Source organism: Delphinus delphis, chromosome 9 (assembly GCF_949987515.2).
Source record: "Delphinus delphis chromosome 9, mDelDel1.2, whole genome shotgun sequence".
NCBI classification, from domain to species: Eukaryota; Metazoa; Chordata; class Mammalia; order Artiodactyla; family Delphinidae; genus Delphinus; species Delphinus delphis.
This window is the reverse complement of record NC_082691.1, coordinates 31,599,390-31,625,934: the sequence shown is the minus strand read 5'-3', so window position 1 is coordinate 31,625,934 and position 26,545 is coordinate 31,599,390. Positions and strand designations below refer to the sequence as shown.

The 26,545-nt window shown below is 39.1% G+C and overlaps 1 protein-coding gene across 8 annotated transcripts in view; it reads left to right on the top strand.

Annotated features, from left to right (window-relative positions):
* The window catches only part of LOC132430972 (phosphatidylcholine translocator ABCB4), a 75,309-nt gene that overhangs the window by 13,836 nt on the left and 34,928 nt on the right, over nt 1–26,545 (top strand). For 4 of the 8 annotated variants that reach the window (XM_060020369.1, XM_060020364.1, XM_060020367.1 and 1 more), the window contains exons 5-15: nt 1,296–1,353; nt 3,003–3,194; nt 4,730–4,901; nt 6,521–6,645; nt 9,765–9,936; nt 12,046–12,159; nt 13,205–13,315; nt 13,537–13,662; nt 15,861–16,064; nt 16,413–16,583; nt 25,674–25,835. In XM_060020369.1, the coding sequence (XP_059876352.1) occupies nt 1,296–1,353; nt 3,003–3,194; nt 4,730–4,901; nt 6,521–6,645; nt 9,765–9,936; nt 12,046–12,159; nt 13,205–13,315; nt 13,537–13,662; nt 15,861–16,064; nt 16,413–16,583; nt 25,674–25,835 (1,607 nt within the window). Of the gene's footprint in view, nt 1–1,295; nt 1,354–3,002; nt 3,195–4,729; nt 4,902–6,520; nt 6,646–9,764; nt 9,937–12,045; nt 12,160–13,204; nt 13,316–13,536; nt 13,663–15,860; nt 16,065–16,412; nt 16,584–25,673; nt 25,836–26,545 lie in introns of those variants that run through there. The other 4 variants (XM_060020365.1, XM_060020368.1, XM_060020370.1 and 1 more) reach the window with 4 other exon arrangements.

The window sequence follows — 26,545 nt, the reverse complement described above, 5'->3', positions numbered from 1 at the left end:
ACTGATAAAGAGCTAGATTAAGAAGCAGAAACACTTGACTATGAACATCCGTAGAAAGAACAATCCTAAGGGGAAAATTATGCCACCATCAGGGCCACATGCCTGGTAATTGATCCTGACAGTAGTTTAAAATAAATTTCTACCTTATTTTCCTTTGGAGGAAGGTAAGAATGGTAACACAGCACCCAGAAAACATGATCTGAGGCTAGTACAAAGACTAGTTTCTCTGCTAGCATCATGGTAAATGGGAAATGCCTACCCTGGTGTGCTTTCTCATCAATGCTGTGGTGACATTTTATCCTATGATTATGTGAATGCAGTAGATATGGGCTGCTTCCTTTTTATTTTTTCACTTTGTGTTTTTGAAAAAGTGAAAATGAGTCATTACCACATGAATCAATCACTGTAGTATAGTGTCAGGAGCTGTATGGTATAGTGTTAGGACTCTCAGCCTACTTGCTAGCCGTGTGACTTTGGGTAAGTTACTTTATCTCCCTGTGCTTCAATTTCTTCATCTGTAAAATGGGAATTTATGAAATAGTCCTACCTCATAGAGTTGCTGTGAAACTGAAACGAAGTAATGCATGTAAAGTGTTGAGAACAATGCCTGGCATGTAATAAATGCTCAATAAATCCTAGCTATTACTAAAACATGTAAACCAGAAAAGGCACATTGACATTTTTATCACATTAGTTCAAATTAAAAGACAATTTCCTTCCAGTTAATACTGCTTTAAAAATACCAGGACAGGGAATGCAGGATGGTGACCGAGTACCAGTGATCTACTGACTTGTCTTTGAGCAACTCAGCTATCTTTTCTTTTCTTTAACTTTTCTTCCTTTGCAATGCATGTAATTCAGCCTTTCTATTATTTACGTCGTGAGGAAGCATGTAAGGGAAAACACACACATATAGTAAAGTAAAATCAAAAGAAGCAAGTATGTGGAAAGTGCTTTGCGCCACTAAGAAAAAAAGTGCGCCTTAAATCTTGTGTTTTCTATGTGGACCATTTCTTTTTTCCCCCCTGCCTTCTGTATGCCCTTCGTCAGCTCCTCTCTGCTGCCTTAGGAAGCTGCTTTGCTTCAAGGCCCAAGACCTCTAGGAAGGGGGCTGAACCTGGGAGGGCTTAACTTCCCCCAACTGGACCCTAAATGCACCTAAACCCTTGGGACCTTTACATGAGTCAAATGAAAAGAGTGACTTGAGAGTGAAAAGGAAAGAGAAAAAAGATTTTTAAAACCTGGCAGTGCCTTTCAAAAATGTCTTATTTTTGTTTTGTTTTGTTTTTATTTAGTGAATTTTTCCTTGTTAATGCTAAATCCAGCCAGAATTCTGGAAGAAGAAATGACTAGGTAATTGGCTAATATATGCATATATACATATGTACTTCTTTATGGTGTACTTTTAAAAACATTTTATTTGAAAATAATTTCAAACTTACGAATAGTTTTAAGAATGTACAAAGAGTCCCTGTATACGCTTTACCTTTTGTTAGACACTTTAACCTATTGTTTTCATTTATTCCCCCTCCCCTGCCATTTAAATAAACTGCACAGAGTATGACCCTTTACTCATAAATTCTTCAGCATGGTTCCTAAGAACAGGACATTCTCTTTACAACCACAGTACAGCTATCAACCTCAGTACATTTAATATTGATACAATGCTTTGATCCAGTCTATCATCTGTATTCCAGTTTTGTCCGTTGATCCAGTAATGTCATTTATGGCATTTTTCCGCTCATTCAGCCTTCTTCGTAGAAATCCCAAGAGCCTGTCACATATCGTTTGTATGTTTACTTATCAACTAATGCTGCTGACGTAAATGAGTACTGTCTGTTTGCCATAGCAGGCCTGAAAGGCTTCTATCTGGAAACAGTTTGTAAAATGATGTAGAAAATATATTTGAGAGTATTGAAATTGAATTTATTACTTTTAAAGATAGTAACTTTTGGGACTTCCCTCATGGTCCTGTGGTTAAGACTCCGCGCTTCCAACGCAGGAGGCACAATTTCCATCCCTGGTAGAGGAACTAAGATGCCACATGCTGCGGGCCATGCCCAAAAAACTAAAAATAAATTAATTAAATTAAAAAAAAATAAAGATACTAACTTTCCTCTAATTTAGTGAAGACTTCACTCCGAATTGGTTTGAATTCATGACATTTTAGCGTTCTATTTTTATTTTATTTTTTTATTTTTTAAGATGTTGGGGGTAGGAGTTTATTAATTAATTAATTAATTTTGGCTGTGTTGGGTCTTCGTTTCTGTGCGAGGGCTTTCTCTAGTTGTGGCAAGTGGGGGCCACTCTTCATCGCGGTGCACGGGCCTCTCACTATTGCGGCCTCTCTTGTTGCGGGGCACAGGCTCCAGACACGCACAGGCTCAGTAGTTGTGGCTCACGGGCCCAGTCGCTCCGCGGCATGTGGGGTCCTCCCAGACCAGGGCTCGAACCCGTGTCCCCTGCATTAGCAGGCAGATTCTCAACCACTGCACCACCGGGGAAGCCCCTAGCGTTCTATTTTCAAAACACCTTTCAACTTCTGCCAATTAGGAAGAGGGTTTTTTGTTCTTTGTGTAAACAATACGGGAAAACTTATACTAAGAACCATTTTGCATGCTCGGTCTGTTTAGTCCTGTATTTGCAATGTGGTGCACTTTTTAAGTACAGTAAGATATGCAAGTCTAGAATATGAATTATGAAAGAGGCAAATTGTGTTTACAGACTGTCAATATCAGTTTAAAAATGGTTCATGAGCACCATTATATTTTTGCAGTTCACCACAAAACTTTATTTTACCTTTGGCTGATCATGCAAGTGGATAGATTTGCCATTATCCTCTTAATAATTTAAGAAAAGAGAAAAAAATTAATGTGTGTTTGTTACAATGTCCTACACGGTCTTTGTGATCTGTCTGTAAATCGACTAATTCCCATTTCTGAATATTTCTCCCCAAAGAGATAAAGACTATATTTAAAAGAAACTTTTGAATTATTTTCCAGATATGCATATTATTATTCAGGGTTAGGTGCTGGAGTTCTTGTTGCTGCCTATATACAAGTTTCATTTTGGACTTTGGCAGCTGGCCGACAGATTAAGAAAATTAGGCAAGAGTTTTTTCATGCTATTCTACGACAGGAAATAGGCTGGTTTGACATCAATGACACCAGTGAACTCAGTACTCGGCTAACAGAGTAAGTATACTGTTAACACCACACTTTCATAAAGAAATTAACTGCTAAGTATGTGAAAATATGTCCAAGGAAGATTTTAAATGAAAAAATTTTTTTTCCTAGATTAAGCATTTGGTGTGTATTGGGAATAGATCATCGGATAGCCGTCTTTAGAAATTACAGCCTATGCCGCAGTGTATTTTCCTTATCTGTTAGATTTTTTTGCCTTAGTTATGTAGTAGGCGTATTTGAGGAATGAGCTTACATCCTTTACTTGTTTATCTCTCATGGAGACAAACATATCTATCACAGGCCTGACAGATACTAAGATGACCCTCAAGATGGATGAATGAGTGAATCAATGATTGAATGAATTCACAAAGAGACTTATCTTAGTACTTATTGACTCTTCACTTATTCAACAAATATTTGAGGGCCTATTTTTTTTTTTTCTTTTTTTTGCGGTACGCGGGCCTCTCACTGTTGTGGCCTCTCCCGTTGCGGAGCACAGGCTCCGGACGCGCAGGCTCAGCGGCCATGGCTCCCGGGCCCAGCCGCTCCGCGGCATGTGGGATCCTCCCGGACCGGGGCACGAACCCGTGTCCCCTGCATCGGCAGGCGGACTCTCAACCACTGCGCCACCAGGGAAGCCCTTGAGGGCCTATTATGTGCCAAACAGTGTTCTAGATGTTTGTGATATACCAATGAATGAGACAAAGATCTCCTTCCTCTTGTTGCTTACTTTCCAGCAGGGGGACATAGATGATAAGCTTTTCCTGACTGGAGGTCCTGGCAAGAGGGTAGTGAGCATATGAGGTCCAAGAGAAGGGAGGATCAGAGCATGTAGGGCCTGGCTGGCCTCAGCTTTGCCACTGGGCATTTTTGATCTGAGGAGTAGCATGTTCAGATTTCCATTTTCAAAGGATCACACTGGCTGCTGTATTGAGAATAGAGTGCGTTGAAAATATCATCAAGGGTAGAAGCAAGGAGCCCTTCCCTATTCCTGTTGCAGTGCCCTTCCTAGCTCCTGCTTTTACTTTTTTTTTTTTTTTTTTTGCGGCACGCGGGTCTCCCACTGCCGTGGCCCCTCCCGCCGCGGAGCACAGGCTCCGGACACGCAGGCCCAGCGGGCATGGCCCACGGGCCCAACCGCTCCGCAGCATGCGAGATCCCGCCGGACCGGGGCACGAACCCACGTCCCCCGCATCGGCAGGTGGACCCCCAACCACTGCGCCACCAGGGAAGCCCCCTAGCTCCTGCCTTTAAACAAATTGACTCATAGGTTCAAAATGCTAATGTTTCTCTAACAGGATTAACTAATTGAATAGCATCAACTTTTAATGCTATTAACTTCTTAGAAGCGTGAACTAATCCTGAATTTCTTCCTTTGTACAGTATTTAGGTGGGGAAAAATGTCATTCAAGAGGCTAAGACTGTGAAAGAGGCTTGCAGGAGTCTGAACCAGTGTTGCCTGTCTCTGTGTTTGTTAGATGTCTGCTTCACCTTTCTGACTGAAGACCTCCTGCCTGTAACCACTTAGGTGTGATCTTTTTTAGTGACATCTCCAAAATCAGTGAAGGAATTGGTGACAAGGTTGGAATGTTCTTTCAAGCAATAGCCACGTTTTTTGCAGGATTCATAGTGGGGTTTCTCAGAGGATGGAAGCTCACTCTTGTGATAATGGCCATCAGCCCTATCCTGGGACTCTCTACAGCTGTTTGGGCAAAGGTATGTGAAACGTGGGCATTTCCGTGTGTGTTAACCCACGCAGACAGAGTTATTTTCAATATGCAGGATTCTGGTACTTGTGCAGATCCATGTTAAATGTCATTTGAAACCACATCCAGGACCACGTTGTTAATCTGGTGCTCTAATAAGGAAGATTGTTTTTAATGTGACGCAAAATGTCACAGTTATTACCTCAGTTACATTTTGTTTCTGGAACTGTTACTACTTTAGGTAAACCTTCTGGCGTACTAATTTAAATTACATAAATGGTCATGTCCTTATTTCAGGAAACATAATTTAAAAATATGACGTTCCTTCAAACTATTGCATGAATATAAAACATTTAAATAAGTTTAGATTTGTCCTATTTACTTTGAATTGTTACCTGTGACAGTTAAATGGCACTCTGACAATTTTGCCTTGCAGTAAAATCCACAAAACCTGTTCTATTTCAACCAACACTCCAGAGTTGAGAAACTTTACTGGCAATTTTTGCTCATTCTGGGGTTGATGATTTACTTAGTAGACTCTGGCATCTCTTTTGTTTCGATTCTTCCTTTACTGTTCTCCTGCAACATCTTGTTTAGCCATCTTATTCAGTAGAATACCCGTGAGTAGGCCTGGAAGTATGGTTTTCAAAGTGATTAAAAATCGTGACACAATAAAAAAAAAAGGATGGTGAATCCTTTCCAAGTAGTAAGGTTTTATTTTAGTTTATTTTGCAATTAACAGAGAACAAACGGTAGTAGATACAGAACTCCACACTACTCCCAAAAAACACTATCTAGAGAACTATGTGTGGATTTCCTTTTGCTGACTCTGTTACCGAATCAAGTCCGGCTGCTCGCTGCTTAAAAACAATCAATACTTGCAAAAGTTGGTAGAAAGGAAAGTTACTTTTAATCGGAATGCTGGCAGTCTGGGGAGATGGTGGACTTGGTGTCCCCAAAAAACCATCTCTGAAGATTCTGTTCAGTCATGAAAGCTTTTCAATGGAAAAGGGGAAGTAACCTCAGTTAATTGTTGAGATAGGGGGTCAGAATCATCACCCTCCTCCATTGTGTGCAGGCTTGTGTGCGGGCTTGTTGACCTCTTGTGACCTTTCTTTAGATGCTATCTTGTTCACACAGTTTTGTTCACAAGATTATTGAAGGGGAAGCTAGGGAAAAGATCTGGTCATCTGTTAATTACTTATTCTGCATTTCTACATCTTTGATCTCTGGAAAGAACCAACAAGTTACACAAAGTATTGCGTGATCAAAAGATCTGAAAGGTGTGCTAGGGCCAGAGGTGAGTAGAGCACGGGGCCGCCTGGTTTAAGGTTAGCGACAAGACCAAGGGGCCTCCTGCAGAGAGCTCTTTCCTGCAAAGGGCGCTTTCCTGCCGAAAGCTGCTTAGGACTCCTCTTGGGGAGCATGTCACCAGGGCGGATCAAATCCGCCCCTTGTAGGGAGTGGAAGCAGCCGTTGGATCGGGTACAGTGAGTGTGGTTTGCTTCATATCTACAATGTTTGATAAAGGACAGGGTTTGGGAAGAAAAAGTAAGTGAAAGAGTTGATCAGACTGTCTTTTAACATTTTTCCCCATACAAAAGGCATGAATGTTTCTCTCTTTTCCAGATTCTCTCAGCATTTAGTGACAAAGAACTAGCTGCATATGCAAAAGCAGGCGCTGTGGCAGAAGAGGCTCTAGGGGCCATCAAGACTGTGATAGCTTTTGGGGGCCAGAACAGAGAGCTGAAAAGGTCAGGTTTTTTGTCCACTGGTTCAAAGAACCCACTTTTACATTTTGTCACTTATTCTTTTGTGATATGTGTCTACTGCTTTCCTTTACCTAATATTAACCCCTCGCCCACAAAATATAGGCACCCTTTACTGATGGCTAGAGTTTAACGTCAGACTTTACAGCAGGGTTCTGACCTTTTTATGTTCCATGGACTTCTTTGGCAGTCTGATGAAACCTATGGACTCCCTTCTTAAAATAATGATTTTAAATGCATAACACAAAATATGTAGGATTACAAAGGAAACCAATTATAGTGAAGTACAGTTATCAAAACATTTTAAAAGTGTCATGTGGTAATTACATATCTCTATTCTTAACCTATTAAATACTAAGAACTAAATACGGGTCAAATATTTACTGTAATTCAAAGCGGGTTGCAGGTAAAAGATACTTTAAGATATCTGTAATAATTAGAAGAGTGGTATGAAAATGATCTAGGATTTCTTTTGGCAACACAGGCACAGTTACTGCTAACCATACAGCAGTTTGTTGCCTGCCTTGAGAATTGAAGGAAATGCTAAATTCCGGTTATAGGGTAGTGAAATTAAATATGTAAATTTTTTCCCATTCAAGTTCCTTAACCGGGGATTCCAGGTGGAGTACCCCTGCTCTAGAGGAACTTGATAGGCGAAAACCTATATGCCAGAACAAAGCCCCCTATAAAGGCTACTCAGCTCTACTTAAATGCCCCAACCAGTTTTCTTTAAATAATAACATTCCCTAATATCGCTGAAGTATGACTCCATGTGAAGTATTTTCTTTTGCCATCCTATGGGACTCCTGATACCCACAACTCTTTTTTTTTTAGCGGTACGCGGGCCTCTCACTGTTGCGGCCCCTCCCGTTGCGGAGCACAGGCTCCGGACGCGCAGGCTCAGCGTCCATGGCTCACGGGCCCAGCCGCTCCGTGGCATGTGGGATCGTCCCGGACCGGGGCACGAACCCGTGTCCCCTGCATCGGCAGGCAGACTGTCAACCACTGCGCCACCAGGGAAGCCCCACCCACAACTCTTTGAAAGAGAAATTCTCTGGCAATTCTCCAGCCTTAAAAGCAAAGGTTCCCTACTCCCCTCTTTTTCATTTTCTATTTTTCTGTTCCTTAAGCCCTCTTCAAAGCCAGCCTATACCTGGTTCTCTAACTCTTCCTTTTTCTCTCTCACTGCTGCTTTCTGTACACAGTAGCCCACACACCTCAGGATGAGTGTAATCAGTGCCTCTCCATTAGCAGCAGTAAGCGAGCCGCCTCAGCGAAGGTAATTACAGCATGTCCACCACTGTCCCTGGAGCCCGTGTCACGTTGGGGCTGACGTGCCCACACCTTGCAACTGGGCCACCTGGGACTAAGCACAGTGCTGGGCATGGCGAGCTGGCTGTCTCCCCAGGGACGCAGCTCAGCTAAATGTATGCATCATCCAACACTGAGGAAACAGCACTGGAGAGTAGGGTGCTTTAAGTAATTGAAAGACATAATTTTTGGTGGCAACGTACATTTTAAAAAAATGAAGAAATTCTCAACATCTTATTTGGTTAAACTGAAAAAGATATGATGTTGTTTCTTTTGTTAGAAATAGAAACGCTCTAATGTATGTGGTATTTTCTCTAAAGTCTCACTGTATATCAGTGGATTTTTTTTTTCTGATTTTAAGGAGCCAAAATCAAAATGTATAGACTCTTTGCATCTAGCATGGAAGGCTTAACTGAAATTGATGGAAAAAATATTGTTATTTGACAGAACCATTCTAGACATTTATACCTTTATGTCAAATCCTAGAAGGCAGTAATATGAATTTTAATTAATATTCAAAAATATGACAATAATAGAATGAGCGATATTTAGGAAGACATTAAATTCTAAAACAATAGTAATAGGAATAGGAATTATCAGGTTTTTCCAGCTATACGCCAGCACTGTACTAACAACGTTCTATCATTATCTGTCAACCTCATAATTGTCTTGCAAGGTAGGCATTAGTAACTCCATTTTATAATACCATTTGCAGCAACATGGAACGACCTAGAGCTTATCATCCTAAGTGAAGTAAGCCAGACAGTGAAAGACAAACATCATATGATAGCGATAATATGTGGATTTTAAAAAAATGATACACATGAACTTATTTACAAAAGAGAAAGAGACTCACAGATATAGAAAACAAGCTTATGGTTAACAAAGGCGAAAGGGAAGGGAGGGATAAATTAGGAGTTTAGGAATAACATATACATACTACTATATATAAAATAGATAACCAACAAGGACCTACTGTATAACACAGGGAACTATACTCAATATCTTGTAATAATCCATAAGGTAAAGAATCTGAAAAAGAATATATATACATATGTATAACTGAATCACTTTGCTGTACACCTGAAACTGACACAACATTGTAAATCAACTATACTTCTATTAAAAAAAGAGTAACTCTATTTTACAAGTGATGAAACTAAAATCTAGAAAAGTTGAGTAGGAGCCTGTATCCCATAAGCGGTGACCAGTTTATAACCTTGTACCCAGGCTTGACAGTTGAAGGTCAGCCTGATCAAAACCAAAACAAAACAAAAACCAAACCAAAGCAAAAGCCCAAGTATAAGTACGCAAACATGTAAAATTCCTGTCCCTCACCCAGTGGGGCTGTGGAAGGAGGTTATTCTCTGGAGAAGACAAATTTGCCTGTGTTAAGAATCTGTTTGAAGAGTCCCAAATAGTATTTACATTTTGGCGTCATTCCTGGTTGGCTTCGCTTGGTTTCTCTTCTTCCACCTTTGCCTTGACTTGTGATGCTGGCCATGAAGGGATGGTGATGTTCTCCCAGGGATGGGAGTTCAATCCTGGAACAGCTATGGGAACACTGGTAGGACTGGTAGGGACCAAGGGAGATGGGTCCAGGCCAGTAAAGAAAAGGCTCAGATGGGTTCTAGTCCTGGCCGATCCTGAATTGGTTGAGTTCCCAGGAAGCTGGGTCTCACCAGGGCTTTCTTTTATGGCTTTGTGCCTTAAACCTCCAACTATCAAGGAGGTGAATATGGCTCAGATTATGGATTGTTTTCTTATTATGTTTTCCCCTTATTTTCTGGTAGGTATCAGAAACATCTAGAAAATGCCAAAAAGATTGGAATTAAAAAAGCTATTTCGGCGAACATTTCCATGGGCATTGCCTTCCTGTTAATATATGCATCATATGCGCTGGCCTTCTGGTATGGATCCACTCTAGTTATAGCAAAAGAATACACTGTTGGAAATGCAATGACAGTAAGTTGTTTTCCTAATATTTATGAAGAATCTGAAAATGTCGTTTATCCACCTACCTTTTCTTTTCTTTCATTCTCCTCCTTTTTGAAGGATGAGCCATGGTTATAGGCTTTTTTCATTCTGTAAACCTTTGCTCTGTCCTGTGGGTAGAGCTGACCTTGTAGAATACACAGGGCATAACATGTAGATAGACCAATCGAGAAACACATGGAGCATATAAATTTTGAAAAATGGAATGAATTTATGAATGAACAAATATGTAGTGGCGCCACCCTCATTCTGCCTTTGAGTTTCATTATATAAGAAAGTAAACATTATTGTACGTAGGTCATACTATGAGAGAATGTTAAATTTACGTGATATAAAACATCAGCTATCCAAATACAAGATGAAAAGTTATTTTAGTTTCTTTTTCTTTTACAAAATGAAAATATCTTCATTTTTTGATTATAAAAATATATACTAGTTATACAAAGAATTAGAAGAATTTGAAAAATTAGAAATTACTTAGAATTACTTGTGATCTAATAATCCATATATACTTAATGGTGTATATCTTGGTGTATATCTTGGTGTATATCTTTGGTGTATATCTTTGGTGTATATCTTCCGGATTCTTTTCTGTATGTGGATTTTGTTTCCTTTCAAAACTGGGATTGTATTATGCATACCTTTTTGTAAACGTTTTATAAACTAGCAACGTATTGTGACCTTCTTTCCATGTCAGTGACGGTCAGGGCAACACGTAACCATTCAACTAGCCATGTTTTAAAACCTGCACTTCCCTATCTTTCTAAACAGAGGACCCCTTGATGATGGCTTAGGGACATTATAAAAATTTATCATTTCAAAATGTTCTCTAGGGTAGTACCTTCAGACTGCATTGACGTTTTGAGGGCTGATTGGCTAGATGAGCTTCCGTCATTGCTGAGTCTGATTTTTCTTCTTTTGGTCTCCTCTCTGGTTGTCAGCTCGGAAGTTCTCCACCTCTCTTTACTTCCTCATTTGCTAAATTTTATGAAGAAAGGAGATTGAATCCTGACTCTGCCATTCACCCTTTGTGATGAGTGTGCCCTCTCTGGCCTGGTCTCCCCATTTGTAGTACGTAGACAGTGACTTCTCCCGAGTAGGGCTACAGAGTGACGCCCGTGATGCAGGGAGCCCAGCGATGCCCTCTGCATAAAGACTGAGAACTCTAGTGCATTGACTTCATAGCATTGCTTTTGGTAGAGACGGCTTTGCTCTCTTACTGGTCTTTCTCTGTATTGCAGGTAGTCCATAGATATTTGAGAGATATTTGAGTTCTGGGTATGTGAAGTGTTACTGTTACCGTCTTCTGAGAAAAGACAAACTATAAGTAGATGTTTCAGCATGCCCAGAGATAAAGGAGTAATTTCTCTTCATTTATGTTTTCTTCAGTTAACGTTTGTTGATAATCTGGATTCCTGAAGCTATAGTGTTGACTCTTCTATATCAATTTGTTTTCCTAGTGAAAAAAATATAAAGGCAGATGTGTTAAGTTTGTGTGCTGTAGTACAGAATAATTGTATATTACTCATTGCACACAGGTGTGATTTAGTGTTTTATAATGTGTGAACTATTATTTTTTATATTAAAAGTCTTACCAAAATATGTATTAATACATAACATAGTACTTTTTAAGGAAAATTTCATGCGGCCAAAATCTGTTTTATCTTGAACATTCTGTGTAATTCCATGAATAGTTAGAGAAAATCATATAGGACTGAAAAATAATACTAATGGAAAATGTTTTCCTCTGGTGGCAATAGCTTCAGAATCAAGGAAGTAGGTTTGAAAAATCTTTCTGACTTTGTCTAAGTCCAGGAGAAGAGCAACAGATAGTTTGGCTAGCTAGACAAAAAATATATATTTTTTTCAAAAAAAATATTTTTGAGATTGAAGAAACCTGTTCATGCAATAAAATGCTATAGTAACCTTCTAAATTTGGCTCTTTTGCCAAAAAAATTTTAAAGGGATAAACCTAATCGCGATCCTTTGGGTAGTGTATATTCCAAACAACTCATATTTGAGATGATGGTGGACTCCAGAATAGGACTTATAACTTTTCCTTGTGTTCTTTTTGCTCAGGTCTTTTTCTCAATCATGATCGGAGCCTTCAGCGTTGGACAGGCTGCTCCCTGTATTGATGCTTTTGCCAATGCAAGAGGAGCAGCATATGCAATCTTTGCTATTATTGATAATGTGAGTCATTTATTATTTTAATGCCGAAAAATTCTTTGAGGTCTGGCTAATTAAATCTGGCTTTCGGTTAAATGTCGTATGAAAGTTTTGCCAAGTGAACAACCTCTCTTTAGTAATGAATGAAATCAAATGCCTCTTACTAATATTTCTGAAAGTTTATCTTTAAATAATCAAATAGCACTGATCTCATTTTGGGAAAGTACATCTGCACTAGTGTGTTATTATTAGAGTTCAAAGCAAAGATGTTTGTCTTCCTAGTTTTCCTCCTTTTCTCTTTCATTTTGTAGCCAGACTAAGAATATTATGATTTGTATACAGGATGAGTGGATGGAAAAGTTACTGGTGGGACCAAAATTGATAGTATGCTTTGCTGTGGGTTGCCCCCTGTCAAAAAAAAAAAAAAAGATCACTGCGCATATGATATAATTTTGAATCAACTGTATTGCATAAGTTGTACTGACTGCAGTGAAATAAAGAAGATCATTTTGACATAAGTACGTCACTGCATTTACACAGAGAAAATGCAAACTAGGTAACTGAAATGTGATTGTTTAATCCAAGCAATTCCTACTTCATTAATCTAAGTCATGAGAAAATTGTTCAGCTTCTGCATATATACAAAATTTACATCGTTCCTAAATAACTTGGCTCTAACCAATTGTTCAGTCTTCTCAACCCAGTCCATTACATTTGTTGTTTAGGAATAAGCTAATTGTCACTAAATGCTGAAATACCTGGATATATCCATGGTAGTATGTTTTTGTCATTGCAGCGGTAGGAATGTGCATGTTTGACCATTTAGAAAATTTATGAGGATATGCCAGAAACTTAAAGGGAAATATCGTATAAAATGAAATGAATATATCCTTTATGTACTTTTCAAGAAAAGCCTATTTTCTGAGAAGGAATATTTCCTTAAACACACACCGTCTTCAACTTGAGTTGCCATTCTGGGTCCTATTTTTGGAATTTGCTGAAGCATATTCCTTAAAAATGCAATTGTTTGTCCTATGATGGAATAGTCATTGAATTTTGTTTTATTTAGAATCCTAAAATTGACAGTTTTTCAGAGAGAGGACACAAACCAGATAACATCAAAGGGAATTTGGAGTTCAAAGATGTTCATTTCTGTTATCCGGCTCGACCTGATGTCAAGGTATTGTAAGTAATATTTATAGGAATTCCTAATTCAGACTGATTGTTATTCATCTTAAAGAATCCGTAGTCTCTATTATTTTGATATGTATGTGCTTTTTTCCTTTTGAGATTATATTCCCTTATTTGGTACTTTTTTTCCAAATTTAAAATTGAATCAGATTACTCCCCTTTTAGGCTTTTGTTGTGAAGTGTGTTCTTTTTCTCTCTTTTCCCTCATAGATCTTAAAGGCCCTCAACTTGAAGGTAGAGAGCGGTCAGATGGTGGCCCTGGTTGGGAACAGCGGCTGTGGGAAAAGCACGGTGGTCCAGCTGATACAGAGGCTCTATGACCCCACAGAGGGCATGGTAAGTGGGAAGAGCCATGTTCTCCAAAGTGGGAAGCTGGATACCAATTAGGCCTTTGAAATTGTTTTGTTTTGTTTTGGTTGTTAACAAATTTGCATGTGAATCCAATTTTGGTAAAAAGACTATAGAATTGCAATGCATCTGGATAATGCATTCAAAACCTTGGGCTGTTTTAACAAAAGTATTCAAGATGATAAAAGCCAAAGAAGCTAGACAACACTCTCCTCTGTTCCAACTAAGCTTTTCATAACCCACTAGGTCACTGGAAAATAGTCATCCAAACCACTGGGAAGACTTACTGAGTTTGGTCAAAAATATTCCATATAGCAATTATTAATAACCTTGTGTTCAGGATCACAAGAAATCTTAGGACAGTAATTAAATTCATCAAAGGCGGTTGAGTTTTCTTAATTGTTGGAATATCTGAAGGGGAAAGTGGGTTAGTCTCTAAGAAGCTTCTGGGGACATGGAGAACAGTAATGGCCTAGGGGATATTTTTTTGGCCTTTAAAAATTTTGTTATAAATTCTAACTTATTTATATTTATTGGAGTATAGTTGATTTACAGTTTGTGTTAGTTTCAGGTGTACTGCAAAGCAGAATATATTTTCTGAGAAGAAGACATTCTCTTACATAATCACAAAACAATCATCAAAATCAGTAAATTTAATGTTAATACAATACGAGCCCACAGTATATATTCAAATTTCCTCAACTGCACCAACTTCTGGACGTTGAGTTTACCTGACAATGAAATGTATTATAATTCAACAATAATGAAAACAGAAGTTTACAAGTTACAAAGAAAAACAAAAAAAACCTAAAAAGGCATTGAGATACAACAGAGATTGCAGGAATGAATACAAAGTTTTCTAGGATACACAAATTATTTATTTATTTACTTTAATAAAATTAACAAACCTTCTTTGAAAAATCTGATACACCAAAGAGGAACATAGGGCCATCCTCATTTCCTAAAGCAAACTCTAGGTTGGTTCAAGTGTAAACAGTTTTATTCATTTTTTAAAAAGAACATAGTAAATACTAACCATTGAGAATAAGCATTTGAAAACATCTTATTTTTTAAATTATTATTGGAGTAATACATTTTTTAAAGAAAATACACGTCAGCAGGGAAAAAAGTCTTCAGAAATTCTATAACTCAGAGATATTCACTGTTCACATTGTGATTTAGCAATTTTATTACTGCTGAAATAATAGAAAAATGCCCAGTGGTACAGTTGACTGATTCAGTTTTTCCTTAAATCTCTCCCCATAAAAATCAGTAAAATTATAATAAAAGAAAGCAATAAATTGGAACAAATAATTTATGATATATGTGGGAAAACTATTATCACTATTTTAGAAATTAATATGAATCTATCATAGGATATGAACGTGCAAATCTTTCGAGAATAAATGTAGATTTGTAAAAAGTTTAAAGAAATGTTCAACCTCACTTATAATTGTATATGAATTAAAATAAATATAAGCTACCACCACACACTTATTAATTAGAAAAGACATTAAAATGATAAAAGCTAATAAATTACAATGAAGCAGATATATATTTATATATTCCTGCTGACATTGTAAATTATTAAAAATCTTTTTAGAGGGTTGTTTATTCAACCTTTATTCAGCAAATAATAAATGCCCAACATATGCCAGTCATTGTATAAGTTAAGCAATTGTTATCGGAGAAGAAAAAATAAATCATATGCTTCGGCCTGGTATTTCTGTGCTTTTATAATGATTGTCCTTCAGTGTTCCTTGAAGGAAGCCAGATATTCAGCAGGTGGGAAATGCTGAAGTAAATTATGGTATATTACTTACAGTAAAACATCATAATGCCATCAAAATGATATGTAGACTAGGTAGGTAAAGGGACATTTTTATTCAGATTTAGTAATGGTAAGCAAAAATAATAGTTATGCCAAAAATGTATAACCGAATATATAATCACTTATGGAGAATAATCCATCCATAAAAAAACTGTATGTGTAAGATAATAAATATCAAAAGAGAGAATACACTTTTTATTTTTAGTCTTCCACATTGCTTTATTTCCAATTCTCATTTCTAACCACTGAAATAAGTTAAATATTAGCTAAGGCTTTTTGGGTAACAAATTAGAGTCTTGATGCTTTATACATCAGAAGGTTTAAAATATTCAATGGAAGTATTTTGTTTTTTCAGATTACCATCGATGGGCAGGATATTAGGATGTTTAACGTAAGGTATCTGAGGGAAATAATTGGAGTGGTGAGTCAGGAGCCGGTGCTGTTTTCTACCACCATTGCTGAAAATATTCGTTATGGCCGTGGAAATGTAACAATGGATGAAATAAAGAAAGCTGTCAAGGAAGCCAACGCCTATGAGTTTATCATGAAACTACCACAGGTAAAGCCTCTGTTAATGTAGTTGCCCTCGAAATGAGAATTTCAACTCATGTGAGTTCTTTCTTCAGAGGTTAAGCTAATAATGTTTGAGGTACAGGGTTGTCCAACTCTGCTAGGTAAGTCCCTTGAATTATCCAGTTGGAGCGTATAGCTTGGTACATGAAACATACAAAATTTTATACAGAGTATGTTAGTAGTTTGTCAGAATTCGATATTATTTATTTTATTATAATTTGTGACTCATTACGATGGTCAAAATGAAGCTCCCTGATGACTTCATGAATTTCTAGGCTCCATAGCTTTTTCTAGTTGAAATACTTCAAGAGCTCCACCATGCTTTCTCTTGTAGAAATTTGACACCCTGGTTGGAGAGAGAGGGGCCCAGCTGAGTGGTGGACAGAAGCAGAGAATCGCCATCGCTCGGGCTCTGGTTCGCAACCCCAAGATCCTGCTGCTGGATGAGGCCACCTCAGCGCTGGACACTGAGAGCGAAGCTGAGGTACAGGCAGCTTTGGATAAGGTCAGTGGACCCTAAACACCTGAAGGCCAGCCAGTTGAAACTTTATTGAAAATTCTTGCCAATGCTTTGCGAGTCTAGGTTGAAAAACATAAACATAAGAGCAAATGAAGCTCTCCCGTGGGGCTTTCTTGGTTTCTCCTTTCTGTCAAGGCGCACTGCAGAGAGAGGTGGGCAGCCCATTAACTGGCTTGCTTTGACCAAGGTGCAGTGAGCCCTAATCCAAACCTGTGCAGTGAGCCGCTTAGCTTTGTTTTTTTTCTTGCACATAGGCTAGGGCTTTGATCAAAAGTAGTTGTGGTAAAATGTACAAAGAAAGATCTGGTTACTTACGCAGTGGTCCAGCTGAAAAGCGGTTCAAATATTTGCCTTATTTTGTAGGCAGTACATCGTCTTTATCTATTCATGAAAATGAATGGATGCTTTTCTGGAAGTTCAACTTGCATGTTTTTCTAAGCATATAAATAAGCAACACTTTTTTTTTTTTTATTTACTTATTTTTGGCTGTGTTGGGTCTTCCTGTCTGTGCAAGGGCTTCCTCTAGTTGCGGTGAGCGGGGGCCACTCTTCATCGCGGTGTGCGGGCCTCTCACTATCGCGGCCTCTCTTGTTGCGGAGCACAGGCTCCAGATGCGCAGGCTCAGTAGTTGTGGCTCACGGGCCCAGTTGCTCCGCGGCATGTGGGAATCTTCCCAGCCCAGGGCTCGAACCTGTGTCCCCTGCACTGGCAGGCAGATTCTCAACCACAATAAGCAACACTTTTTAAGGCTGCTGAGCTCATGGGCATGGCTCAGAGTTTCTAAATTTCTCACTGTTATCTTTACTAAACTAAAGCTTCAAAGGAAGAACCTTATCTTGGGACACTTTCAAGGTCAGTGCTGAAGTCATCTGTAATAACAACACAGTATTAAAACCAGGGTCAGATGACGTCATGTAAATGGGTTTCAAACACATAAACATCATAAATATATTTGAGTTGAGAAAGTTTAGTAATTAAATGTGCAAGTTACTTAGTCTATCCAAACTGCCTCTTGAAATTTTATTTTTTTGAATTGACCTATTTTATTTTGTTTTACTTTTTGATTTTTATTGAAATATAGTTGATTTACAATGTTGTGTTAGTTTCAGGTATACAGCAAAGTGACTCAGTTATACATAGTATCTATCGTCTTGATATTTTACACATGAACAGTATGAACCTTATTTTCTCAGGAAAATTTATACCTGAATCCTAAGTAAACACAGTTGCCTTGTGTGCTGTAAACTGTAGTTAATTCATGCTTCCTGGTTTATCAGATTAATATTTTGGCTTATTTTATATAATGTAATTTAATAATTAATGAAAGATTATGATAATTATTCCTCACAAATTTATATCTCAATTACATTGCTTTCATGTATATTAAGTCTCAATATTAAGGAAACAAAATATAATACATAGGAGAATTGTATTTGCTTAGTTAATTAGAAGTGACTTAAATGAAGAAATCATAAAAATAAATACATGCATAAATTAAACAATTAATTTTAACTCAAAACACATAAATGGTCATTCATGTGTCAATATAGACTTTTTAGCATAAAGTTAGGTGGGATAAGAGAGATATTTATGTGGAAAAAAAAAGTCCTATTCAGCCCTAGGACCCATGTCCCAATACTTTGTAGGATACAGACATTCAATATGTTAGCCCTTGCTGTGCTAAATGAACAGAATTACTGGAGATGTTGCTTTTCATGATATGAATTCTGTCAGCAAAAATTATAGCCTTGCAAGTTTTAATTCATATTTGGACAGGTTACTTCATTCAGTTTTAGCAATTTGTGTTCTGTAGGATTATGGCCCACTCCTCAGTTGATAACCTTTTACATATTGACTTTAAAAATAGCTGACAGGGCTTCCCTGGTGGCGCAGTGGTTGAGAGTCCGCCTGCCGATGCAGGGGACACGGGTTCGTGCCCCGGTCCGGGAGGATCCCACATGCCGCGGAGCGGCTGGGCCCGTGTGCCATGGCCGGCTGAGCCTGCGCGTCCGGAGCCTGTGCTCTGCAACAGGGGAGGCCACAACAGTGAGAGGCCCGCGTACCGCAAAAAAAAAAAAAAAAAAAAAAAAATAGCTGACAAATCACTCACAGTTCTTTTAAATCTCCAAGAAAAGCCATTAGCAGCTTGGGGTGGTGCTTAAGGGCACCGGTTGTGGTGCCAGGCAGGCCGAGGTGGGAGTCCTCTAAGCCTGAGATATTGCAGAAGTAATTGGGGTGGGGGGAAGGGGGAGAAATAATGTCATAGGATGATTGAATAGATTAAATGAGATACTGCATGTAAAGTTCTCAGCACATACCTTGCCCATGAGAAACAATGCAATTATTATGGTCATTACCATTACCATGATTATTATTCCTTTTATTGATTGCTGAATCAGTTACCTATTGCTGCATAACAAACCCAAATTCAGGCTTAAAGCAATACTTCTGTAGATTGGCTGGGTGGATCTTCTGCTATTTTTACCTGAGCACATATATGGCTGTATTTACCTGGAGGGTTGACTTAGCTAAAACGGTCCAAGATGGCCTCACTCACGTGCTGGCTGTTGGTTGGGCATCTCATACTCATGCTTGTACTCACTCATACAATAGGCTAACCCAGCTTCTTTACACAGAAGTCTCAGGCCAGTGTATCTAGAGGCAGAAGCTATAAGACGTCTAGAGGCTTAGACTCCAGAACTCACACAATGTCACTTTCACCACATTCTATTGGTCACAGAAAGTCACAAGGCTAGCCCAGATTGAAGGAGTGAGGAAATAGATTCTGTTTCTTGATGGGTGAGCTGTAAAGGATCTATGACCGTATTTAATCTTCCACAGCACACTCTCTGCCACAATTATTTACATTTCTCCCAAGTGCAAAATAAATCCACCTCTTCCCAAGACCCTCAAAATTTTCATACAGTCATGAGATCAGGCTCAAAGTCAGTACCTGAAGATGTGTATGTGGTCCAGATATGGATGAGATTCTTCATGTTAAGCTCATCCTTATCCAGAGGACTATGAACTAAAGAGACGTTATCTTCCACACATATACCCACCATGTAATGGTGAGGCAGGGACAGGCTAATTATAACAGACACTCCTATTCAAAAAGGAAAACAGGAAGCACATAGCAGTTACTGCTCCATAGCAATTTTGAAATGCAGTCAGATGCATGTTGCCAATTACTCCACTGCTCCAAGGAAAGGAAACGTTCCTTGATTAAGGCTCAATTCTACCCTTAGTAGAATGGGTTCCCTAGTGCACTTTTTCTGCTTGGTTTGGGGCTCCAACCTCTGGGCTCTCAGATTCTCCCTCTGAGAGCTCTTTCTTTTCCCATAAGAAAGGGCCCATGTCTGCAGCTGAGTAACTTTCTCAGCATACTTTCTGCTCATAGAAATTTGAGACCCAGAGGCCTCTTTACATTTTTAATTTTCTCAGTCTCTTTTAGTCCAAGCTGATGGACTCTCTTAAAGACTTTGTGAGTTTGCTTAGAATTTGACTGTAGTTTGCTTAAGCCCCAAAAGTTACATCTTTAATTTTTGGGGGGTCAAGCCTCTCTCTACTTTGGGCTGTATATGAAGCTGCCATTAGAAAACCCTTTAGAGCCTTAGAAGCCCTTTTATGTAGCAGAGAGTGTCTACTAGAATTTGCCATAAATTTTTCAGAGATTTTAACAAAAAAATCTTACACCTACACCCTGATTTGATCTTTGGTCTCATTTGATTGGATGATTAACAATTCATTTTCCAACCCAGCAAGTACTGCCTCTTCTTTGTAGCTTCTAAATTCACCTTGCAAACCAAATGGCTTCTTCTTTAGCTCATCATTTTCTTCTCATACCTTATCATATACAGCCTGGCACTTTCAACATTCTGTTTAGAGATCTCTGGAATCTCCTCAGCCAGATGTACAAGTTCATTAGATAAAATATCTTTCTTCCAAGTTACTACAGGGAACAATTTTTCCAGTTATTCTAAGGTTACATAACACAGGTCACTGTCTTTCCAGCCTCCAGTAGCAATTTCCTTACTTTTCTTCCAGTCTCCACTAACAGTATCATCACCTCCCTTCTAGCCACTGCCTGCCACTCAGATCCCAGTCCCAAAGCCAATGTCACATGTTTTAGGGTTTTGTTACAGTAGCATCCCAGTCTAACTACCAATTTCCATATCAGTTGCTTTAATCCAGCACTTAGTGGGTTGGCTGCTGTGATTCCTCTATTGGTTTTGCCTAGTCTCCCCAGGCAGCTACACTCAGCTCAGGGTCATCTGGGCTGGAATGTTCAAGATGGCCTCCTTCATGTGCCTAGAAATTGGTGATGGCTGTTGCCTGAGGCAGCTTTATTCTCCTCACGTAGGCTTCTCATCCGCAAGTAGACCAGACAAGTTTCCTTTCCAGGTAGCTGTCAAAGATGGCAAACACACAAGCTGTAAGGCCTCTTGAAGTCTATGCTTCAGAAATTGCACAAGCATTAATTCCTTCATATTGTTTGGTCAAAGCAAGTCACAAGGACTGCCCAGATTCGATGAGGTGGAAGAATAGACTCCACCTCTGAAAGGGAGCAGCTGCAAAGCGTTAGTGACCATGTTTTATCTACCGTAGTTGCTGCAGGTAGTTTATAATCTACCCAATTGACTCCATACATTGCAAGATAACTAAACCGATGTATTTTGCAGACTATAAACTGTGTCTTTAAAAGGGAAATCCTTCATTACTGTACTCCCCCCAGTGATACTAGTCAGTCAGTTGGCTGGTCCATCTATTTATATACCAGCTCTCTTTTAACAATGAAAAGTTGAATTTTTTTTTTTTTTTTGCGGTATGCGGGCCTCTCACTGTTGTGGCCTCTCCCGTTGCGGAGCACAGGCTCCGGACGCGCAGGCTCAGCGGCCATGGCTCACGGGCCCAGCCGCTCCGCGGCATGTGGGATCTTCCCGGACTGGAGCACGAACCCGTGTCCCCTGCATCGGCAGGCGGACTCTCAACCACTGCGCCACCAGGGAAGCCCGAAAAGTTGAATTTTATAATTAATTATTTTTCCTCCGAGGAGCATAAGGATATACTACTATTATAGTTATTGTTTTTCCTCCCTTATTACCTAGCCTGGAAGAAGAATATTTTCCTTTTGTGGATCCTTCATACATTTATCAGTACCTCTCGTGGCACCAAGTTATTGTAGTTAGCTACTTATTTATATGCCTCCTCTGTCTTAGAAAGAATAGACCCCCAAAAGGCAGAATTAATAAATGGTTCATGTTTGTGTCTCTATAGCACCTACTCCAGTGCCTTGCCCATAGTAAAGCCTAAATAAATTTTTACTGAATTGATTACCATGGCCAAGCTCATTGAGATAATACATGTCTACATTAAAAAAATTACTAATGACCATTTCTGCTTTTGACTCAATAGATAGCAGCTATTCATCAAAATAAATAATAGGTTTTTCCAATATAAGGTCTTAAAGAAGAACAGAAAAGCAGACTTGATATTTTGATTTTTTAAAGAAAGTCAATAATCACAAAGTTTTATACCTACACACACTCTCCTACTCATAGTGTTTCCATACTGGAGGGGCAAGAAAAGAACCAGAGTAGTGATTTAATGAAATGATTGCCAAAAGTTTCATTTTATGCTTTTTTTTCAGAAGTTCCAGAAAGGCTCATGGAATAGTACTTCCTTTGTTTGGGCCTGCCTTTCATTCCTACACACCCAAAATTAGTAGAAGTTCCAAATTTCTTAATAGTTGGTGTCCTTGAATCTAGGGTATTTATTTGCCAATGTTTTGTCATCACTGGGGTGTTTGAAAATAGCCCTTTGTGTCAGATCTCTACTCTGGCCAAAGAATCTCGGTCAAGGGTGACAGTTGCTAATTTTGAAATTAGCAACTTTGCACACTTTGTTTCTCCTGCACACCAGTCATTTACTCACAAGTCTGACTCCGATTCCTCTGTTTTTTTTAAGTTGATATAGCATCAACCTATTATTATCATAATGATAACCCAGTCACTGTCAGCAGTTTACTCATCACTGTTAGTATCATGAATATAATTAGGTTGATCAAAGTATTTCCTCTCTTCCTTATCATACACGGACAAAGCCATGCAGCTTCCATATCAGTAAATCAGTAAATATTTATGAATGTTTCTTTGGGGCCCATATGCTAAAAATCAAAGAACAGTCTTAAATGTTGTCCAGTAGTTATGCTCTAGTCTCTCTCTCTTTATGATGTAACTCTTTTATATTTATTTAAACACAATTGATTCATCTGGTTATTTTAGAGTAAGGAGTGAAGAAGAACGACCACATTATTTTTTTCCAGGTGGCTACAAAATTGGCTCCATAGTCCACCTTCTGTTTACAGAGAGACAAAGCATATTTATTCATACTATCATACTAATTCTTAAATGTTTCATGTCTATTTCTGGACTGTCTATATGGTTCTGTTGATCAAATTGTCTTTTCACGTGATAGCTTCCCCCAGACTTTACTATTTTAATTGCTGTAGCTTTTTTTTTGTTTTAATTCATTTATTTAATTTATTTATTTTTGGTTGCATTGGGTTTTTGTTGCTGCCTGCGGGCTTTTTCCAGTTGTGGTGAGCGGGGGGGGGGGGGGGGGGGGCTACTCTTCATTGCGGTGCGTGGGCTTCTCATTGTGGTGGCTTCTCTTGTTGTGGAGCACGAGCTCTAGGCGCGCGGGCTGAGTAGTTATGGCTCATGGACTCTAGAGCGCAGGCTCAGTAGTTGTGGTGCACGGGCTTAGTTGCTCCGCGGCATGTGGGATCTTCCCGGACCAGGGCTCGAACCCGTGTGCCCTGCGTTGGCAGGCAGATACTTAACCACTGCGCCACCAGGGAAGCCCTAATCGCTGTAGCTTTTTATGTTTTAGTATCTGGTGGAGCTATTACCCAGATACTCATTAACTTTTTCAGAATTTTCTTGGATGCTCTTTTTAAAAAAGTTGAGATATAATTCAGATACCATAAAGTTCACCCTTTTAAAATGCACAATTCATTGGTTTTTTCAGTACAGTCACGAGATTTTGCAACCATCAGCACAGTCTCACTGCAGAATATTTTCATCATCCTGAAAGGAAACTTTGTACCGATTAGCAGTCCCTCTCCATTCCACCCTCACCCTTGCTCTTGGCAACCAATAATCTGCTTTCTCTCTCTGTGGATTTGCCCATTCTGGACATTTTATATAAATAGAATCACACGAGGCATGGTCTCTTGTGACTGGCTTCTTTCACTTAGCATAATGTTTTCAAGGTTCATCCATATTGAAACACGCATCAGAATCTCACTCCTTTTTCTGGCCCATTATTATTCCATTGTATGGATATACCACCTTGCGTTTAGCTTTTGATCAACTGATGAACATTTGGATTTGTTCTCACTTTTTGGCTATTATAAATCTAGCCTTTTTTTTTTTTTAACATCTTTATTAGAGTATAATTGCTTTACAGTGTTGTGTTAGTTTCTGCTGTGTGACAAAGTGAATCAGCTATATGCACACGTATATCCCCATATCCCCTCCCTCTTGCGTCTCCCTCCCACCCTCCCTATCCCATCCCTCTAGGTGGTCGCAAAGCACGGAGCTGATCTCCCTGTGCCATGCAGCTGCTTCCCACTAGCTATCTATTTTACATCTGGCAGTGTATATATGTCAATGCTACTCTCTTACTTCATCCCAGCTTACCCTTCCCCCTCCCCGTGGCCTCAAGTCCATTCTCTACGTCTGTGTCTTTATTCCTGTCCTGCCCCTAGGTTCATCAGAACCTTTTTTTTCTTTTTTTAGGTTCCATATATATGTGTTAGCATATGGTGTTTGTTTTTCTCTTTCTGACTTACTTCACTCTGTATGACAGACTCTAGGTCCATCCGCCTCACTACAGATAACTCAATCTCGTTTCTTTTTATGGCTGAGTAATATTCCATTGTATATATGTGCCACATCTTCTTTATCCATTCATCTGTCAATGGGCACTTAGGCTGCTTCCATGTCCTGGCTATTGTGAATAGAGCTGCAGTGAACATTGTGGTACATGACTCTTTTTGAATTATGGTTTTCTCAGGGTATATGCCCAGTATTGGGATTGCTGGATCCTATGGTGGCTCTATTTTTAGTTTTTTAAGGAACCGCCATACTGTTCTCCATAGTGGCTGTATCCATTTATATTTCCACCAACAGTGCAAGAGGGTTCCCTTTTCTCCACACCCTCTCCAGCATTTACTGTTCGTAGATTTTTTGATGATTAGCCTCTCATTTCTATCTTTTTAACTACTTAGGTGACTTTGGCTGTACTCTAGTAACCATCCTAAGGATGTGGCTTTATTGCCTCAGAGTAGGAGTGGTCTTAAGAAGTGGTTAGTCTTGATAGGGCTAATGAGTATTAAAAAACAATAGCCATTGTTAATGACATAACATGAAGAGTTTGATGGGCATTTTGTTCATACACCCACCAAGCCAATGACATGTGAGTTCAGGGAGCTACTTAGGGGGGTGATTTGTAGATTTCAGCATCCGTAAAAATCACCTGAAGCACTTGTTAAAAATCATAGTTAATGGCCCCACTCCAGAGTTTGGAATTCAGATGGTCTTTGAACCATGATGTGAACCATCCATATCCCAGGGTATGTTTTCACCTAAGCTGCCTGCATGTGGTCCATTAGAATTACAGTCAAAATCAGGCACTACAGAAGTGCTCTGGAGAAGACTGTGTGTGGCAACAGCTTCTGAACATGCTTCTGCTAAAGTCTCTCGCTTATCCTATAACTCAGAACGAGGGCTCCTCACACAGGTATGAAAACATTTGAGAAGGGCTGTAGACCTCCAGAGTTATCCATCCTCATCCTGCAGGGACTGGCCTCCTGTCTGGTCCAGAACTTAAGTCTCCTTTTAGCCATTCACAGGTGAGTGATGCCTTTGTGGCCTAATCACCCGGGGATGGTGAGCTGCTCTTGCATCATCCGCAAACACCTCCATCCAAGTGCTTAATTGTGTGTTAATTGACAGTGCGGGACATCGTAACCCTCCTGCCTTACATGTTTGTCCTTCTCCCCTTTAGGCCAGGGAAGGCCGGACCACCATAGTGATAGCACACCGATTGTCTACAATCCGAAATGCAGATGTCATTGCTGGGTTTGAGGATGGAGTCATTGTGGAGCAAGGAAGCCACAAAGAACTAATGAAGAAGGAAGGGGTGTACTTCAGGCTTGTTAACATGCAGGTATCTGCTTCCTGGGAAGTTTTTCTGCTGTCTTCTCCTCAATATAGTATTCTTTATTTTGTTTATTAAAATATCACGTAGCTAATGCCATGTTGGGAAATAAGAAGTTTTCAGGAAGATGCCTAAAATATACATCTGAGGCTTTAATTCAGAGTCGTTGAAAGAATCTCTAAAGAGAAAGGTGAGGGGGGAAGAAAATAAAGGAAAATGCCCAAAATGTTTTCAACTTACTCTTTAGGACAGAGATTCTTAATCGCCTGGGGAATGGACTTCTTGAGCAACTTTGCAAAATAAATAACCTAAAAATGTGTTACTCTGTAAACATGATTCTTATATTTGTAAAAGTATATACGTTTGCTTTGATATAACTGTAACTAGTATGTACATAATTTTGTTCTTTTTCTTCACATTTCAGATGCACATCACCCAGATCCTATCATTTTAATGGGTCCTCAGCATCTTTTCACATGTTCCTTAGCTGTTTGTCTATTTTCCTCTGTGAAAGCGTCTGTTCCTGTATTAGGCTGTTTCCTGTTGAGTTGTTCATGATATTCTTATTCATTTATAAGAACACCTTGCATAAAAAGGAAATACACATTTCTCTTGCGTGTATTGGAAGTATTTTTCCTGCTTTGTTCTCTCAACTTCACTTTGTTGTTTGGTTGGCTGCCATAAAAAAAGCTTTAAAATTGTATGTGATTAGATTATCA